General features: G+C 39.9%; 1 protein-coding gene across 3 annotated transcripts in view; it reads left to right on the top strand.

Moving 5' to 3' along the window:
- Nucleotides 1-19700, top strand: part of cadm4 (cell adhesion molecule 4) — a 794942-nt gene that overhangs the window by 638805 nt on the left and 136437 nt on the right. For all 3 annotated transcript variants that reach the window (XM_028822885.2, XM_028822886.2, XM_051920761.1), the window contains exon 5: nt 863-1024. In XM_028822885.2, coding sequence (XP_028678718.1) covers nt 863-1024 — 162 coding nt within the window. The remainder of the gene's footprint in view (nt 1-862; nt 1025-19700) is intronic.

Here is a 19700-nt window from a genome sequence, read left to right as displayed (position 1 = left end):
ATCAGGTTGATGTCACTCTCCCATCATGCATTGCCAGGTTGAAGCATGGTGCAACACAGCCCCCCTTTCTCAAAACGTTTGCCATTTCAACACTTAATATATTAAAAAAAGTCAACTACTGATTTATACTTGTCAAAAGAATGTGCTAAAATAAAGAAATGGTTCTGGAAACCACGAAGAACCTGTTTATTAATAAATATTGCGGTTGCCTCACCTTCTCAGTTGAGAACCTCTATCTCTATTTCTTCTCTGGTCTTTGGATATAACACGTAGTTAAACTTCATTAATCAGGTTGTAGCAAATCAGTCAGTACACGGGAAGCAGGAATGTCCATCCATCCATCCATCCATCCATCCATCCATCCATCCATCATCCAACCGCTATATCCTAACTACAGGGTTACGGGGGTCTGCTGGAGCCAATCCCAATCAACACAGGGCACAAGGCAGGAAACATACCCAGGGCAGGGTGCACACACACACCCACACACACCAAGCACACACTAGGGACAATTTACAATCGCCAATGCACCTAACCTGCATGTCTTTGGACTGTGGGAGGAAACCGGAGCAGACACGGGGAGAACATGCAAACTCTACGCAGGGAGGACCTGGGAAGCAAACCCGGGTCTCCTAACTGCGAGGCAGCAGTGCGCCATTGTGCCGCTCGGAAGCAGGAATGTGAAAACTAAAAACTAGGTGACTTTAACAGCAGAGTGTGCTGTGGAAGTGTGCCAATGGTCACATTTGATACACTCTACAACAACAAGCGAAAGTGGATATTTTTTGGCACTTGCCCATGTGTATAGAGAAGTGATTCAGAGCTGTTTTAAAATGATAATTCTCTGCTTCATTTTGTCTAGGGGTGACCAGCCAGCAGGAGAATGACAAGACTGTGAGCATCTCGAACACCATCCGTTTCCAGGTGGACAGAAAGGATGACAAAGCCATAGTGTCCTGTGAGGCCACTCACCCGGCCCTGCGCGGCCAGAAGAGGGTCAACAATTATGCCCTCAATGTACATTGTAAGTTCATATGCTTGTGCTGTGCCTGTTTTGATGGGTTACCACATAGTCATTAAGATAAGCTTATTTTAAAAATTTCACAAGCCAAATGAGAGCAAGCTGAGATCTGATCATGAAACATTTGGTGAAGAGGTATTGACCAGATTTGCCCCTACTGTGAAAGACAAAAATCACAGGCCAGACCTGAGTACCTCGAAGCTTCATTTGATTATTAGGGTAATGATGGAATTAGATGCAGGTATGAGATCACGCCAACATCCATTTAAGAGCCAGTGATGTTAACTAGAACAGCTGAGTAGTGCAGTATCTGCTACAAACACAGTAGTGACCATTGCTGACCAGACATAATTAAAGATGTGCGGGTACTGTGACCTGGCCAGATTATTGCCTGAGATATAAACTGCGATTAGTTCTGACCTGAGCACAGTATGACAGACTAAATGTGACTTTTGACCCCATTCAGAGCCAAATCCTTTTGAGGAAAAACAGAAAAACCTAATTGTGTAATGGAATGGCATTTGCTAAGAAAGCGCTTGCCCAAGCTTTCAAGAGTAACAGCAAAATCTGACTGCTAATGCCTTGTAGGCAACTAAAGCACTTCAGGAAGGGGACCTGTAATGCTGAGTTGAACCTCCCATGACTTACTCATGCAAAAGAGCCAATGACTCTTCCTGAGCACTTTCTGAGAGAAGATAATTAAATTTTGTCCAATAAGCAAGCTATAATGACGAGAGCAGATTATAAGGAACAAGATTTGTTAAGAGTAAATTTCGCAAAAACATTAAGAAATCTTTCTTCACACAGAGAACCATAGACACTCGGAATAAGTCACCTAGTAGTGTGGTAGAACACCAGACATCATAACGGTTTGGGGCAGCCACCCGTATAATATGTCCTGGCTGCAAAAGGTTCAGATTTCAAACAGAGTTGTTCACAACTCCAAAACAGAACTGATTAACTAGAAGCAAGATGCCAGCTTTAAAGGCCCGTAGAGGAAGTGACGTTATCAAGGGCCCCAGGACAGGAAGTGACGTCATCAAGGTGGGAGGAAACACAAGTGATGCCATCCAGACCGGAAGTGATGTCATTGACAGCGCTGGAAGTGACGTCATTGGGACCAGTCGTGACATCAGTGAAGGCGCCAGAACCTGGCGGGATTTCCCAGAAAGGGTCTGCAAGGAACTGAGAAAGACAGTCAGTGCACCTTACCGCCCCCTGCTCTGTTGTGGTATCACAATTACTCAAGCCCTTTAGCTGCCTCCTACTCGCACGTGTGTGACAACAGTAGGACTTTAGGGACTCAACTTAATGTTATTGTAGACAAATTAAGTGGATATGTCTGGTGAACCTTGCTAGGCTGAATGGCCTATTCTCATCCAGAGTATTCTAATGAGTACAGCTAATTTAATAATGTGAATTGACAATTTAGAAATAGGCAGAAGTTCTGGACAGCTGTATGTGAAGAACTGAAACGAGACAAGCATAAAGGGGTGGGGGTCTCATGGCGCACAGCGTTTAACAGCATCAATGTCATATAAAACAAATTCAAAAGAAAACAAATCAGAACTCTCTGTTTTAAGGGTGTGTTGCTCCTGTGGGCTGATGTGATTGCGGCAGAGGTGCGTCCATAAATGAAGGCATTTCGTTTCTTATATGATGTCGTGACCAGAAGGGGTGGGACTTCCGGGTACATCTGGAAGCAACGTCATTGTTCCTCTAAGATCTCTTCCTCCATCCTAGGACTGAGAGAGGAAAAGAGTTTAGTACATGTACCTCACCCAAATCTGTCCCCTGTTTTGATTCTTGTGTAAGAGCCTCCTTCACACACACACACATACACACACACACTCCCACAGCGCATGAGCGTGTGACATGTATTTTAAAGTGTAGCTGTAAAGCTGATTTAAATATATGATGTGAGCCAGTCAAACTAGTATAGAATACAGAATGTAACAGCGGTTAACCTAATCTGTACATGCTGTGATGTGAGAACACTTCTGTCTGAGAGAGAGGCAGTGACCAGAATGACTTGGAATCTTCAAAAGCCAAGCGCAACCCAGGCTGACCCTCCTGTCATCACATTTATTAGAGAACAGCACTTGGAGAAAGGCAGGTTAGAGCGTACCAAAAAGAAAGCTGTACTGTTCAGGTTCAGATTAACCCTGACATCTGATCATTTCCAAATATTCAGATAATTCAGTCCTGTCCTGTGTCATAGCTCCCCCCAAAACCGAACGGAAATATAAAAACCTGCAAACTTTCATTTGAAGTTGCCAGCTTTTTCAGTTGATGCTGTTCAGAGCCAGGAAGCAGTTATCTTTCTGGCTTACTGAATACGTCTTATCTTTTAATTCTGCCGCTCAGCGTGAACTAACCGGGGCTAATTGAGGATGTCACACTATAAATCTCTATTCATTCGCCTCTTTCCTTTGTCTAAAGACCTGACTTATTTATTTTGACTGGGGGCTTGAAATTTTGCATTCCTCATTCAGTTATCCAACCCTGTCTCTGCTCCCCCGGAGTTTATTAAATTGCAAAAGGGAACAGTTTGCAAGGATAAGCCTCATTCATCAATCACAAGATGATTTCATTACTATTGGTAGGTTTGAAGGCTTGCTGACAAGGAGAAGCTTTGAAATTGGAATTAAAGGTGGCATATCTTAGAAGTGGACATATTTCTACCCACTGCAAACCTTGATTTATTTTCTGCTTTTATTCTCTGAAAAATCAACCCATTTTGTCACAAGGCTGCATTACACGTGCCGAGGACCTTGTATGCTGTAGCTTGGACATCATAACAACATCTGAAATAAAAGAAAATAAGTTCCAACTTGCCAGTGTGTGTCCAGTACTGGCCGCATTTCAAAACTGGGTAATTGTCATGTCTGCTGTGTGCTGGGTGTGGTGGGATGAAGGACGGTCTGTGCTTGTAGTTTCTTGAAAAGCCTGGAGATATGTTTTGCAAAGCGGTTAATCTGGCTTTTTAGTAAAGCTCTTTGATATAAAAATGATATTTGCTAATGCAAATTTCTTAGAGGCTTTTTAAGGTAAAGATACCACCAGTGTAGCTTATCTTAATTCCAGCCTCTGTTATCACTCAGCCCAAAATACACAATGCCATGCAAGTGTGCCTTATATACTGGGGTCCTTGTCCATCTTTGAGTGGGTGACAGGAGCAGGTTAAACTTAGTCCCCAATGTCATCAAAGTCACCCCCTTTCTCTTCCCCCCACCTCACCAGTCCTGTCCTGTTTTAGTCCTGAACTCATTTTGAATGCATTTAAATTAATTTTTTTTATAGTGCCCTTCACAGTAGTTTGGTTCAGAGTGTTGGCCAGATTGTCAAAAGTAAAGTAATGCAAGTAAAATTACTAACATGGAAATATTTCAAACTATGAATTTATATATAACTAGCTGTCCCCCACGGTTCTGCCCACAGTAGTAGTGAAACAGGACAAGCTTTAAAAATCAATAAAAAAAAATGAATTCTGGCCAAGCGAAAAGTAGGTTGTATTCAGCTCTGACGGGAGATCGTCCCCTGTGTGGGGAGAAAATCACGTGGCCGTGATATCTCTGCCAATCAGCAGCTACTGTCTAAAACGCATGTACTGTAGCTCTGATCTCTCTCTCAAAAAACGTCAAACGTTACTTCATAACAATCTTTAGATGATAATGTCTGCTGAACTAACAGGTATCGCTAGGCGAGAGGTAGACTGAGTCAAATGGAGGCTGGCGCGTGAGTGAGGAAGGCCTCGCCCACCTACCCACTCCTGATGTCCCGCTTCCCCCTCCCATCGGCCCTCAGCCTCTCTCTTGCATTCATTCAAATAAATCGGTACCACAAGCTAACTATGATACTTAGCGCGATGCGAGAAGTCACAAAATTAACTGGAATGTTCAAGCAAATTATAGAAGAAAATCCAATCTAAATCTGTTATGGTTGACATGTCTACACTTTCCTAAATAAGTGCACCAGCTTTATATTCAGTAACTATAAATTCACCCCCTTTGGAACCACTGCACACGTAAATACATTAATATTATGGATACAGTTTACCCGTGTCCACAGCACATCTTTGTAGCACCAGGGCTTTAAAGTTCAGAACAAAAGAGTCCATGTCGGGATTTTTTCTTGAAGTTCCTTCAGTTATGGTTGCAGCATCTTCACTCAGCTGAAACCACAAATTGGTTTTTGAATTTTCAAAGTCCACACAAGCGAATGCGCATAACTCTAACTTGTAACTGACCGTTCAGCTTCAAAGTTATAGGAGTTTGCTCCTCAGCACCTGGTTACCTGCAACTTGGTGGGCAAGGCACATCTGCACTGTGGTCTCAGACGGTCCTCACATAGACCCCTGGTGATCCTCTCCATCTGCTGCTTTCTTTGGTTTTTCCTTTAAGAGCAGAGGTGGCTCCATTTCCATGCAGTCAAGTCACTATAATCGTTCTCTATTTACTGCCTGGTCAATGCATTTGCACACAACACGTGAGCCTCGGTGTTGAAGAACAATAAAAAGAAAAAGATGGAAAAATCCTACAGCCGCTGCTAAGGGATAAACAGTTTGGCTACAGGAGAAGGCAAAAAGAAAGTAGGAAGTTAAGACGTGAATTTGTCATCCTTCAGGACTGCTTTCTACCACTGCTGTGCTATGTCTTATTAATCTTAATAGCTTTGATCACTGATTTTTTTTTTCCCAGTGCCCCGTGATACCTTGTAAGACCAGCAAGACATCACAAGGCTATAGCAGCCATTTTGGATGGGGATGTTACTATCCAAACTTTCATGTGTGCACACTGTAACCAGAATCCACTCTTCTGTGCTGCCCAAGCTTCTCCCAAGCATAAATAATGTACACCGTATACGCACAAGTCTACTTGATCGGTACCCTGCATGCATTAAAAAACAACTTGCAGTATTTTCATTTGAGGAGTACAATTGATGACTGTAATGGGAGCATTATGAAAACGCTTTGTTGTTCTACACAGATTCATTGTATATTCTGTCTTCACCGCTGGGTTACGTTTGTTATGCTGCTTGATATGTAGCTCAGATCAGGCAGTGATGAGGGCAGCCTCCAGAGTTTATAGCGCTGATCCCTTACATCACAGGCTCTGTGGATATGTCGATACACATACAGTACATAAACCGCCGCTTCTCTGAAACTCAAACAGGGAAGTGCCGGTACAGAGTAGCGCAAACCAATTTTCAAGTTCCTGTCCACTTGTCAGTCGATGCTGGGTCCATATTAGGGAAGAGGGCACACACCAAATGCATGCACAGTTAGCCGCATGATGTGACAAGTCAAATCGAACCTTAAAGGAAACCTAACCCCTGTGGACATAGAAAACACAAGACCTTGTGATATACGTAAGAATGATGCATGATTTATTATGATTTACAAAGAATTCTGTCTTTTTAATGGAAGAAATAATGCCAAGCATCTGCAGAGAAACAAAAAAGTGGTGCCAGTTATGTGGAAGGCAACTTCAACAAAATGGAATAAGCCATTTCCACACGCCGCTTTGTAGCATTGGCAGTCAGTACCCCGAGGATCGGAACTCTTCAAGTGCAATGATATATTTCTTTTCACTTTTTTCTAGTTTGAAGCCAATTGATGTATTTTGTTTTTGTGGTCAACATTCTGTCTGCGTCTTTTGGCACAGTGGTTAGCACTGCAGCTCTACAGCTCAGGTCACATTTTTGGCCACGATTATCCATCAGGCATAGTTGACAGACGCTTTGCTAGTCATCATGGACATTTAAAAGACCATGGCATCATTTTATCCACTCCAGCTAGTTCAGTTTCTCCTTCCCCATTGACCTCAATGCATCTTACTGATTTTGGTGAAGTTTCCAGGCTCAAAGTGAATTGAATTCGGCAGGGTTTACGCATTACTAAATCTCACTCACATGGAGCTTCTTGAAGGAATACAGTAGAAGATATTGTGAGATCAGATTTCTCCCCAAAAAGTCTGATGAAGTGTTTCATGCCAGCCCTGTCCTGAATTATGTGCATACATTCCTAGGAATTTGACTGCATGACCCTGTGGAAATCGGGCTGCCATGTACAGTATAGTACCTGCGTTTTTTAATGCATTTCATTTGGCGGTAAACCTAAGTGCTGTCAAGTACTAACAGCTATGTACATTCTGTAGAGTCTATGAGGCATGCTGGTTCATGAAAAGTGATGTGCAAAGAAGAGCAACCCAGAAGGGCATGAGAAGATTGATACCCTTCAGTTTTAATGTGAAACCCCTACATGCAGGCCTGAACTAGGTGACAAAAACTGTTGAAACCACAAAATTCTTCCACCTAAATGTTACATTACAAGGACACTTAGTGCACTCTTAAACATAATGGCAGTTTCCTGGGTTGTGTGGTTCCTCATAGAACTATTGCTTAACATGGATCGGGATGAGTGCTGTGCATAAGAAATTAGTTCTTTGGGCTTAGAAAAGGTTACTAATTTGTAGAAAAAAACATACATATTCAATACATACCCTCTTTAAAGGAATGGTTCTTTAAGGGTGGCATTATATTGCTCTTTACTGGGTTGTGTGGTTTTTCATAGTACATTTTTTGCCTAAGTGCCATTTCATTTTGGGACAGATTTTGTATATGAAGCTGGTTCTTTGTCTTTTGAAAACCTTCCTAATGTGGAAAAAAAAAACAAAATCTTTAATGTATCCTGGACAGATTAAGAGAACCTGAACTTAGCTTGTGTTACTGGATGAGTGTAGCAAGACCCATTAGTATTTCACAAGACTGTTACCATCCATCCATTGTGTGGAGCCTGTCACAGATCTAAAGTTCCTTCTGGAACTTTCATGTGGATGGGTCTTTCGGGAATCTAAAATGGTTCCTCTATGGCAGCACTCTGAAGAAAAACTCTGGCACCTTTATTTTTCAGAGTGTATTAAGCTAAGTAGCAGAGTACAATAGATCAAGAAAGTCCTCTTAAAATCAGGAACCCACTGGAGTTTTACAAATCATTCATTCATTCATTCAGGGTTATGTATGGAGCCTGTTATGGATCTAAATAAATAATCTTTCTGAGACCTTCATGTGGGTGGTTCTTTTGGGAACCACTTTAGTGCCTTTATTTTTAAGATTGTGGGGACTAAAGGAAGTCAATTCAAGACTGGTAGAAAAGAATCGTTTCTTCACATCAGGAGTTGTGGCAATTTGGTAAAAGCTACCGAGTCATGTAATTGAAAAGGAAACATTGACATATTTTACAGCGCATACAGATCAGGATGCTAGACAAACTGACATGAAACTGTGGAAGGAGATCTCTTTGGAAGACAGGAATAGTTCAATCAGTCAGTCTTTATTCAGTCACAGATGAGTACATGGATTCTGCGTTGCAAGGCAGAAGAGCAAAGTTCCCGTTTCACTCGACTTTTAATAATTTTCCTCCCTCCCCCTTCCCCTTACTTATCAATAAGCACAATATGTTTATCTAACCATTTCATTTTACATTGCATGCATTGGCTAACCGTTTCTATTTTGTGTACATTGCAAAAGTGGCCCTAAAGAAGGAAAAGTAATCTTTCATGCATCTAACGTGTGTGTTCCATAAAATGCAATTGTCCTTGGTCAGCTTACTGCAGGTTAGGGTTAGGGTTAGGGTTAGGGTGCACTCTGTCTTATGACAGACGCCTGTGTGAATAACCTGCTAGTATAGAAAAAACAGCTTTATTGGGTTTTGTTTTTTGTTTTTTTTATCCGTTAGTAACTTGCAGGTAGTTAACCTTTCTTTGTGAAAGAAAAAAATTATTATCTTATACTTGTCAAACTTGTCAAGATTTTATGCTTCTAAAAACAGTTTGGTCCACTCTTGTTTATTGGAAACCTCTGGACTGGCTCTTCAGCTTGTGATATTAAAGTTGCTCTTTTGTTGTGATCACTTAGATGGCATGATCAGTAGCATTTGCCAGCTTGCCTCCCATTGTCGTTGCCCTCCATCTAAATGCTTTCTTCCATCTTGGTTCATTTGAACATGGGAAAGGCACTATATAAATAAATTCTATTATTATTATTATTATTATTATTGTGATGCAACAACTAGAAAATTTAGCTTGGGGTTATGGCATGCCCTGTTTCGGAAAACCACAAGCCTGTATTATGAAGATTCTTGGTGGAAGGGTGAGCGATTGAGAGGATCTGGATTGTTCATCCATACATCCATCAGCAGTCTTTGGCTCCTCACAGCTTCTGCAGCAACATCTGAGTCACACAGTGACTAAAGGGAAGATGTGCTCAGATGTTCAGCCACATGAATGTTCAAGGGAGAGATTTTGACAGCAGGGGTATTTGCTCTGACAACAAAGAGGCATTGTTTCATTCATGAGCTGTTCATCAGCTCTAATGAATTACATTTTATGGAGGAAAAAAAACAGTATTAGAAGTATTAGAAATAAAAAACAAAGCGCTATCATTACTTGTTTTTTTTTTCAAATTAATATTCCATAGAATCAGTCACAGCAGAAGAGGATAAAAAATTACGGATTTTTCTTTCTTTTTCTTCTTGATTTCCATGAAAGTTTTATGCTTCTATTCTAAATTCTTATGCAGATTAGCCATTTATGTATTCACCAGATGCCTAGGGATGTTGACTTGCATTTCTGTATTTCTGCATACAAAGAAAACAAAATGCGGCACTTGCTTGAAAAGCCCAGTCTCTGCTTAATAGGTGGGAGAGTGATTACTGCACTGAAGAGGTGCCACGCAGGGGTCCAACTCACAAATGACTGGTTTTGACTCTCTGTCCACCATTCCCACCACTCCGTCATGTAGTATCCTATATGTAGGTTAAGGGGTTTTAATGGGATAAACTTCATAGTTTAGCAATTAATGATCATTTTGTGTATGACACCTTTAATTTGTACAGCTGAAAACAACATTTTTTTTTGTTCACATTTGCCATTATTTAAAGTAATTTAAGCCATATAGTGTAACACACTTACAGTATCCTGATCACAGTATATTGCCAGGTCAGGTCAGGTTGGGGAGCATGCACTGGTACAGCACATTGCCGTCCCCCACCACACGACCCTCCAGAAATAACCCTCTATCTGCCACAGCCAGGTGTTAACGTGGGCGTCTCCTTGGCCTGGTCAAGCCACTCAAGTTCTCAACAATCCTGCGAGCCGGATCACCCTTGGGGATATTCCAAGTGAGAAAAAAATTAGTTGCACCCAATTTTAATTACCATATTTGTATGAAAATAGAATGAAAAGAACAGGTGACATTTTGAAGGAAAGTTTCAAAATCAGACCAAAGAAGTGATTTATTGATCCAGATTGGAGGAGAGCATTAATATTCAGTAAAGTCCCCATTGTTTGTAGTACAGGCTGTTATGTATCAAGGCAAGGAATCAGAAGTGCCAAATGGGGTCCTGTGGCTCGTTCATCAAAGCATTATGGAGGCAGTGGCACTGTCTGTGGAGAGCGTGGAACAGACTGTAGACTGTGTCTCACGATGTTACACACATGTTCTATCAGGCAATTTACAGTATTGTTTTGTTGTGGTGTCTGAGCATTGACTACTTAAAAAATGGCAAAATGACAGCTTCTTTCCAGCTCCAGGCTCCTTGTTTTCGTGTCGCATCCCAGAAATGTGCACATTATCTTAATTGGAACCTCTACGTTGACCCAGTCGCATGTCCAGGGTTATATCTGATGATGCAATGGTGATGTCTACAAACCAGAATTTGGATTTAAGTGTGGTAAAGAAGGGATGAAAGGATGTTTTATCTGGTACTAGGTGTTTGGTCGTGGTAGGGAACTAGGGTGAACCTATTCACCCTTATATTTTTTATTACATGGATCAGAACAAAATTCTCCAAGTCCATGCTATAGCCCTTGTATGTTACACTACCTTTGATATCTGTGTCCACAAGCAATTAGATGGTGTACCAGAACAAGCAGGAGAGAAAGTTACACCTTTGTTCATCATGTATTATAGAAAATATGCCCAAAATGATAAACAAAGTAAAATGAGTGCGACATAAATACCATTATAACCTAAGTAGAAGTTCATCTTGCATTCATATGCTTACTACCAGTTGGCTGTCTGTTTTGCTGTTCTGATGAGTCTCTGATCTGATGTGGTCCAGCATGGCTCTTGATCCAGCATTCTGTCTGCACAGTGCAGCAGAAATGGCCTCCCTCAGAATGTAAAATGTCCGAGAGGTAGAGATAGTTTCATTGCTACCCTGTCTTTATTTTAGTCCTGCTTCCTTGATGTGCCTTTCAGCCAATGGGATATCATAGTGCAGGCCGTCACCCATTCTTCATTGCAGTCCTGCTGAGGCATGACTTGTCACAGGTGGATTCAGCTCCCATTGCAGACCATACTTTCTTCCTTCGGGGGTCACAAATTTTATTTATCCCATCCGTTCCAGGCTATTCCAGCCAGTTAATGGCCTTTCATCTGAGCCCACCTTGTATTCCCCCAGACTAGCTGACCATTCCGTTTCTGAGATTTGTATCTATACTAGTTTTAATCTGTATAAGTGAAACAATTGGTTTCTAAAGAACTGTTTTTTTCTTCTAAGTACATAATATTATTACATCATCCTTATGACACTAGGTCGTGAAAAACTTGAACTTATATTGGCAACAGGGGTCAAAAAGTGAGAATCACCTCTGGTTATGAAGTCTGTCTAAAGCATAACAGCAGTCATAGTATCTCCAATAACATACTGTTCATTTTGAGCATTTCCATAGTAAATGATTTTGTAGAAGATATAAAAATTGACTCTAAAGAACAAAAACTTTAAATGAGTCAGTGAATAGTTTAATGAATCTCTTGAAATTCATCCATTGATTGTCTAACCAGTTTTCCCAGTCCAGGGTCTCGGAGAGTTGGTGCTTGTCCCAGCAAAGCTGGTGATTGGTGTAAACTACTCTATCACAGGGCACACTCACCCATACACACACTCTCGCTTACTTTACTTCTAAATTAATCTTAAATGTACTTCATAATAAGCAGAGAAATCTGGAATCCTATCAGAAAACCAAAGCAAGCAACCGCCACTCTGACACAGCCAGGACTCTGGAGATGAACCACTGTGCCAGTGGGCCATGCTCATATCTTAAAATGTATTTTAAATACTTCAGAAGAGACTTTGTTTCAAGTATGTGGTTTTAAAGACATTTTTCAAGCAATTTGTAATTTATCTACAGAGGACTGGTACCTGCCCTGGCTTTTCTTGGTGCTGCTGGGACAAGCTCCAAACCCTGTTACTTTGAACTGGGTTAGCTGGGTTTGACAATGCTTTCATTGATATTAAGCTTTTTATATTACTATACCATTTGAACATGTCCGAAGACTGCACAGACCTCATTATTTTTTTTTTCGGGGGGTCTGCCCTTTTTGGATAAAATGGCTCTTTTTCCTTATGAGCAGCATGAAACATCACTTAGTGCAGGAATTAGCTTTTGGGTGATGAATGATGCAAAATGGATGTGTTTTTGGTAATTTAACAATACATCTGTCACAATTCCAGATTTTAAGGTTAAAGTTCAGTGTCTTTTACCACAAGATCATTCCCCCACCCCCCCCATTTTTTTTATAAAAAAAACAAAACCCCTCTTGACGTCTATCTTGACCTCCATATTTGAGAGGTTCTCCTATCATTCATTTCAACATGTTACACTATAAAGTGCATTTTAGGGCTTTTAAGTGCCTTGAAATTAACTTTTGAGATGCCTGAAATACAACTTGAAGTATGTAAAATTGATTTTGATATACATAGGTAAAAGTACATTTTCTGATAATTCAAAATGGAGCATCCCGTTGATAGACAGTATTTCCAAAGGAAGTGATTGTGGGATATTTTGAAATGCTTTTGCTCAATATCAAAATTTAATCAGAGGTATATCAAAAAAAGTCTTAATCATTACACTATTTTCTAAAGTTATGTTTCCCTTTTCTGAGTTCCTGTAACATGAAACCTATGATGCCAACCCTGAGGCCAATGCTAGTGGACTGCACGACAAGATCATGCCTATAAATTAATTCTGGATTTTATAGCCACCTTAGTATTATGTTTACTACTAGACAAATGAGTCAAAAACAAGAAAAAGTGTTATTACGTGTAAGAGAAACATATACGTTAAATACCAAAATATCAACATAAATAAAATAGGAAAGGTGTGTCTAGTGCCCACTGCTGTAGTGATGCAGATTTAGTATGCGTACTTCATATGCTATGTTTCGAAACAGTCATCCACGAACAGCCCAATGTTGCAATCGGGACAGTACAAGTGTGTTACTTTGTGCACTTCGCTTATAATAACTTTTCTATTGCTTGAGCATGACAGAGTAGAATGTTAGTGCCTGATCCCCACAATCAATGCACCAGTTGTGTTTTTGTAGGCTACCACAGCACAAAGCTTCCCCACTTCCACATTTTCTCGACCCAAACAACAGTCGATGCATTGCGAGCAGTGTTTAAGAGGCTAACGTCTCTTTTGTCGTTCTACTTGACCACAATCATTTTGCCTTTTTGCCTCACACCTACTTCCACCACAGTGACTGAATTCACCAAGCATATCACTGCAGTTCGGTCATACAGTGCCATATACATCAGTTTTAGTATTCATGTCAACGTCTGATGACCAATTCATATTGTGCAAAACGCAAAGCAATATTGATTTTTTACAGATTGATATTTTTATAACCACTAGATGGCAGCAGAATACTGTTCTGAGATTTATTCGGACTTAACACTGTAAAGCTGATCATTAAACATCACCCTGAGTCTGACTCGGGCTTAACCATACTTACATAGAATTCTGAGCCTGAGTCATGTTCAGGGTTAACACCACAGAGGTTAAAATCTGAACTGCATTTTATAAGCCTACAAGCATATTTACAGATATTTTTAAACGTTAATTGGGCAATTAGGACAATGAAGTATCCCAAACAAGAAGGTGCATGGTCCAGTTAGTTTCAGATGACTGCTCCATAATTCAAGTTCCATCCCAGCAGTTAGTTTCAGATGACTGCTCCATAATTCAAGTTCCATCCCAGCAACTCTAACCTTCTAATAAGTGGAAGCAGACATCAGATGGTCTGACCCTGGCCTAAAATGAGTTATTAAAAGATTGAAACACTTTTTAAAATTAAACAAATGCAAGAATATGTTTTAAATATCTAATAATACATTTATTAAAATATAAATATCTCCATTTATCCTTTTTGCTGACTTAACTATTCAGCATCAAACCTGGTAGCATTAAATTTATGACAGGAATTCAATACTTGGAAGTGCGTCAGAGACACTTACTCACAGATTACAGGACTGGTTTAGAGACAGGCATTAACTTAAGGTGTACACCATTGGCACTTATAGGGTCATTATCATCATGTGCACAGAGTTCAGCAAAACGCGTACTTGTATCTGCTAATCGACATTCAACACATTGCCACTTTCCAATGCCATTATACAGTGGGTGTTCAGAGAAAAACCACTCACAGGTTCAGGGAGAATGTGTGGGATTCAAACCTGATCTGCAAAACCCCTGCAACATCTTTGTTGAATATCCAACATTTTTAAATCTGTCACAGGGGGCCAGAGCCTATCCTGACAGCACTGGCCACGATGCAAGAGAGTCCATCCTGAGGTCCACTCACCCACTCCACACTCCATTTGGAATGAACAATCAGCCTAACAGCATGTCTTTGAAATGTGGAAGAAAAATTCACATAGACACGGGGGAACCGCAACATCTTCACAATCAATGGCTGGGCACACAATATGACCCAGGATGATGGATTTGTGAGGTGACAACACTATTCACTGCACCACCATGCACACTTGTGTTTATTACATATTGTGCAAACATTTGTCAAACACAAAAGTTTTTATAAGTTGAACTGTGTTGTCATTTAGGACAGTAAGTGATGCTTAGACTCCCTTCTTGACTGGCATGCCCTTTAATTGGCATTTGCACGTTCTTCTGATATCTATGTGTGTCTGCTCCCACAATCCAGAGTTATTAAGGTGATTGGCAGCTTGAATTGGCACGAATCTGTCTGGTCAGGCTGAACTGGTACAGACTAGTGTGGGCAGGGGTGTGATCTTGCCTTGCAGTTCACTCTGTTTCACATTCCAGAAACCCAGAAAAGGGAAACGTAAGTTCAGAAAATAGATGGATAATGATAATAATTAAGATGTTTTATGTTTTTTATTGTATTTTTTATTATTATTTTGTATATTCTGTTTTGCAATTTTCCAAGTCCATTGGATTTATTTTAAGAAAGTTTTTATTTGTTGTTTCCACAACGTGGTAGGATGTGTCACGTGGCCACAATCATCACATCGATCACGTCACTGGAAGTGCCGGCGGCTTCGTGACACTTTATCCTTCAGTTGGATTAAGAAAACTTTTAACTCCTTTTGCAATACTCACTTGCAAAACAAGCAGATCCTAGCATCAAGTTTCATCTTTATTTTTCTGAACGTCTTTCTTCTGCTGTCTTCTGTCTTGACCTTGAGTTTTGTTTGCCTATTTTGGTTGTGACTGCAGCTCTCTATGTTTTTTTCCTCACACTATTCATCTTTTACACCAGCCCCTCTTCCGCCAGTCATCAATGATATTTTTATATAGTGCCATTCACAGCTAACACTCTCCTTAGTTGCTTTACAAAGTGCACAACAGTACAGCACGATCAAACTCAAATTAACCATAAAGCACAGTTTTACATAGGAGAAAACTCTTTCATTTAACCTGTTTTAGTTCTCAACTCACTTTATAGCTAATGATGAATTTCGTTCATTCATAACGCCCCCTTTATCACCATCAGATAAATCACAAAGACTTAAAGAGTAGGAAGAATGTTGGAAATCAGTGATATATTCCAGGCAAACATTCAGATCATAGGCAGCTGTCCCAGTATGGAGTGGCACTTCAAAGAGGTTTGAGCATTACTGATCCACAGCTCTCCGAGGCACCAGATCTCTGCACGGCTCGTTCAGAACTCCCAACCTGCGTGCTGCGTCAGGAGATCAACTATTATCAATGCAGCTCTTCTTGATGAAAAGAATATTTTAATGCAGTATAACTCATAAGAACTTGAAAGCAGGCATTTGGGTCTCAATTACTGTACTGCTGTCACGACTGCACTCATTCTTGGGCTCTGCTTTGGTTTTCTGAGAATGTTAGACAAGTGCTGCTGGCTAATGGAAGTTTAGGACACTGGAAAGACACTTCATGCACCGCCTTTGAGCACACATGTCTTATGCTTCTAGCAGTAATCTACAAATTCATTTTAGCATCTTGTGTTTGAGTGTCATTGAGTTGTTAGCCTGTTTGTGGTGATGCAAAGTCTTGTAGGGTGCTGCACTGGGATAATGATGGTGAGAAATGCAAGGAGTCGAGACATCCTTCTCTTTAACCAAGCCAGCATCTCAGAAGCAAGTCTTTAACTGGAAGCTCCAGGGTTCTGTCACACGTAAGGAACGAGCCACTCTTAGTGCCAAGGGCGAAACGCACCTCAGCTACAATATATTTTAGTTAAGAAACTGACAAGCTGCATTATGTTACTATTTCTCATTCTCATGCTACGACACTCACCAATGAGGATTTCACATGTCTTTTTTCAACAGTCAAGCCGGTGGCATTGGGCATTCACCTAATGAAATACAACATTTAAAGCCATATGTGCAGCATGTTTGCCATTCCGATTGGTTATTATTTAGGTAGCTGTTGTGAAACAGAGTTTCCAGGGATTATTATGAAGGATAAATTAACCAGAAACGTGAAACGGAGATGTAGTGAGGAGGACAGTCAGAATAGGCAAACAAAACACGAGGGCAAAACCGAGAATCAAAGTCAGAAACAAGAAAGCAAGTTCTAAAATGGGGACACCACCTATCACTTGGCCTGCTTGAGTTTTAAACTAACTATACCTGCATTTTTTTTTTTGTTTTGGAGTGTTAATCTACCAAGGGATTCATGACGCTGCTGCTTCATTTAATGCGGCAGTTCTGCTGACATCACAGATACTCCACAAATGGCCACGCTGAGACGGGTCACGGGAATAAATAAATGAATGAAAGAGAAAAAAAACCTGTGTCAAATTAAATGGAAACATTTCAAGACACTGATAAATTAATTCTACACAGTAGAAAAACATTAATTGACATAAACCCTACTATTTTTATCGCAGTCAAATCTTTTTCTATCCAAAATTTCCTAATGCTTTGAACAGTGTACTGCTGTCTTAAGTTAAATATTGTATAAATGATCTTTATAATAAATTCCATTTTTTCAGTCCTTCAGCTTTGACTGCTCCCTCTTGACCACTATATTTTGTTTTGATGAGCTCTTTTAATGTTTTGTAACCCTATTACACCCCACTGACTACCATTTTGTCTGCTTCTTTTAATCATTTATTCATCTTCCAGTCATTTTCTCTCATAAATAAGTCCTAAGAAACTTTACATCTCAACAGTGGCAGGTTAGGTGACTTGCCAAAGGGCACACAGTGAGGCAGTGGTAGGCAGTGCAACCAGCCCTCTTGTCTTGCCTTGTTCACGTATTCCTATGTGTTTGCCGCACCTTATACTGCATGTGCTGTTGCCTAGATTTAGTGCTTGACTCTCTCCTGATTTTAAATTTTTGGAGTTTTCAAGTAAATTGTCTCTCTATTATAAAAGAAAATCTTCAAATGAGACTATTGCCAAGAGATTTTTTTCAAGTCCCACCTGCCTCTCAACCATTTACAGTTAACGGCCCATACCCACGGTCCTCTCACTTCTCATTTGTGTGAATCTTTTGTCAGACACAGTTCCAGTGCTCTCAGCTCTTATAAAAGAAGACTTATTATGTCCAAATCTCTACAACCGTTAACACCGTCCAGTCTTCCACTGGCTGAAGTACTGTTGAAAGAAGGATGTATCATAATGTTATTGCGTAATTTATGTCTGAGTGATAGGCTATGCAATAGGACAAGATTACCATATATACTCGCATTTAAGTTCTCCCGCGAATAACTCGTGGCTTAATTTTACCATATAATTTACGGTATTTTTATAATGTCGGTCGTATAATTCGAATGCGGAAAACTCACATTATTGGTCCAAGAAATTATGATATGCTAACGCCCACCTGAGAGAGTAACCACGGAGCACACTGCCTTTTTTTTCTATGTATTGTGCCTATGTGACCACACAGTAATACGAAAACTATTCCCAAAGCGACATTTGCACTATTTTGTGTTTTTGTATCTCACACCCTCACACACCTTTATCATAAGAGCATCCCTTATCTACGATGGAACATTTGATCAGAAGAAAATATTAAACTGGTTTTAAATTAAAATTCGTTGAAGTTGTGAAAGAATTTGGTAACTGTGCTGCTGCAACAAAATTCAATGTGCCTGAGAAACTGGTGCGAGCGAGATTGGAGGAAGCAAGAAGATGTAAAAAAAAAAATTAAGTATCATATTTTTGAACGGGCGTATAAGTTGGGGTCTGATTTTATGATCGATTTTTCCGACTTACACGTGAATATATACTGTAGTTTTCAAAAATGGTTCAACAATTCTGACATATAAAATTTTAGCAGGCGACAAAGATAATGTAGTACATCTTCCACAGATAATATTAGACACCAAAGGAGGTCTTGATATGCCTTTCATATTAAAACGTTTACAGTTTCCCGTTAGAATAGCTTTTGCTATGACAATTAACAAATCACAGGGACAAACATTTGAAAAAGTTGGTTTATTCATTAGAGAGAAAGAAATGATATTCACTCACGGGCAGTTATATGTTGCGTTGTCACGATGAAACTCCAAACACGGACTCAAAATTCAATGCAATAATGATGAATAGGTAATTCCAAATATTGTTTTTACTGAAGTTTTACAGTAAAAGTGTAAGTTTAAAAAGTATTTGTTTGTTAATTTCAAAGCCAAACAGAACAAAAATGTATAATGCAACGAATACCTCTAACGCAACATGAAACATAATTTTCTTTTAATTTATTACGTTTTACTATTTTTTATTATGGTTAATTATTCGCTGTAATGTAAATAAATAGTTAGGTCTATTATGCATATGTAACAATTCCCATGAAAATAACAATCTGTTTAAATTGTACATCCGCTTCCCCATACACTAAGCGGCTACCGCGTACCACCGGCCCAGGGATTGGCGAGGGAAGCAAGCAGAGGGCAGAGCCCCCTAGTATTATTATATAAAGGGCCCTTGGTTGAGTCAGTAACATTTTTTTACATGTTCATTTATACAACAAATTATAAAATGCCAATGTTTATGAAAAATTAGTCCCTTCATACATTTAATAAGTTTTTGTGCCACCTTTAGCTGCAAAGACTACAACTCGTGATTCAACATCAGTCTTTCACTTCACCATAGAGGATTTTTTTTAGCTTCCTCTTCTTTGCAGAACTGCTTTAATTCAAAAACTTTGGTTAGGTTTTTCAGCGTAAACTGTCTCTTTAAAGGCCTGTCTCAGTAGCTCTTTTGAGTTTAGGTCCAGGCCACCTGAAATGTGATTCTGATGTCGGTTTGCTTTTGTATTTTGAAGATGTGTCTTGCTGCATGATCCAACTGCATGGCAGGTGCAAATCACAGAAGGATGACCAGACACCAAAGTTTAGGTCCTGTGGCAGCAGAACATGCTCACATCCTCAT

The sequence above is a fragment of the Erpetoichthys calabaricus genome, chromosome 17 (assembly GCF_900747795.2).
Source record: "Erpetoichthys calabaricus chromosome 17, fErpCal1.3, whole genome shotgun sequence".
Lineage (NCBI taxonomy): Eukaryota > Metazoa > Chordata > Cladistia > Polypteriformes > Polypteridae > Erpetoichthys > Erpetoichthys calabaricus.
Note: the sequence above shows the minus strand (reverse complement) of the source record. Positions and strands in the feature narration are given on the sequence as shown.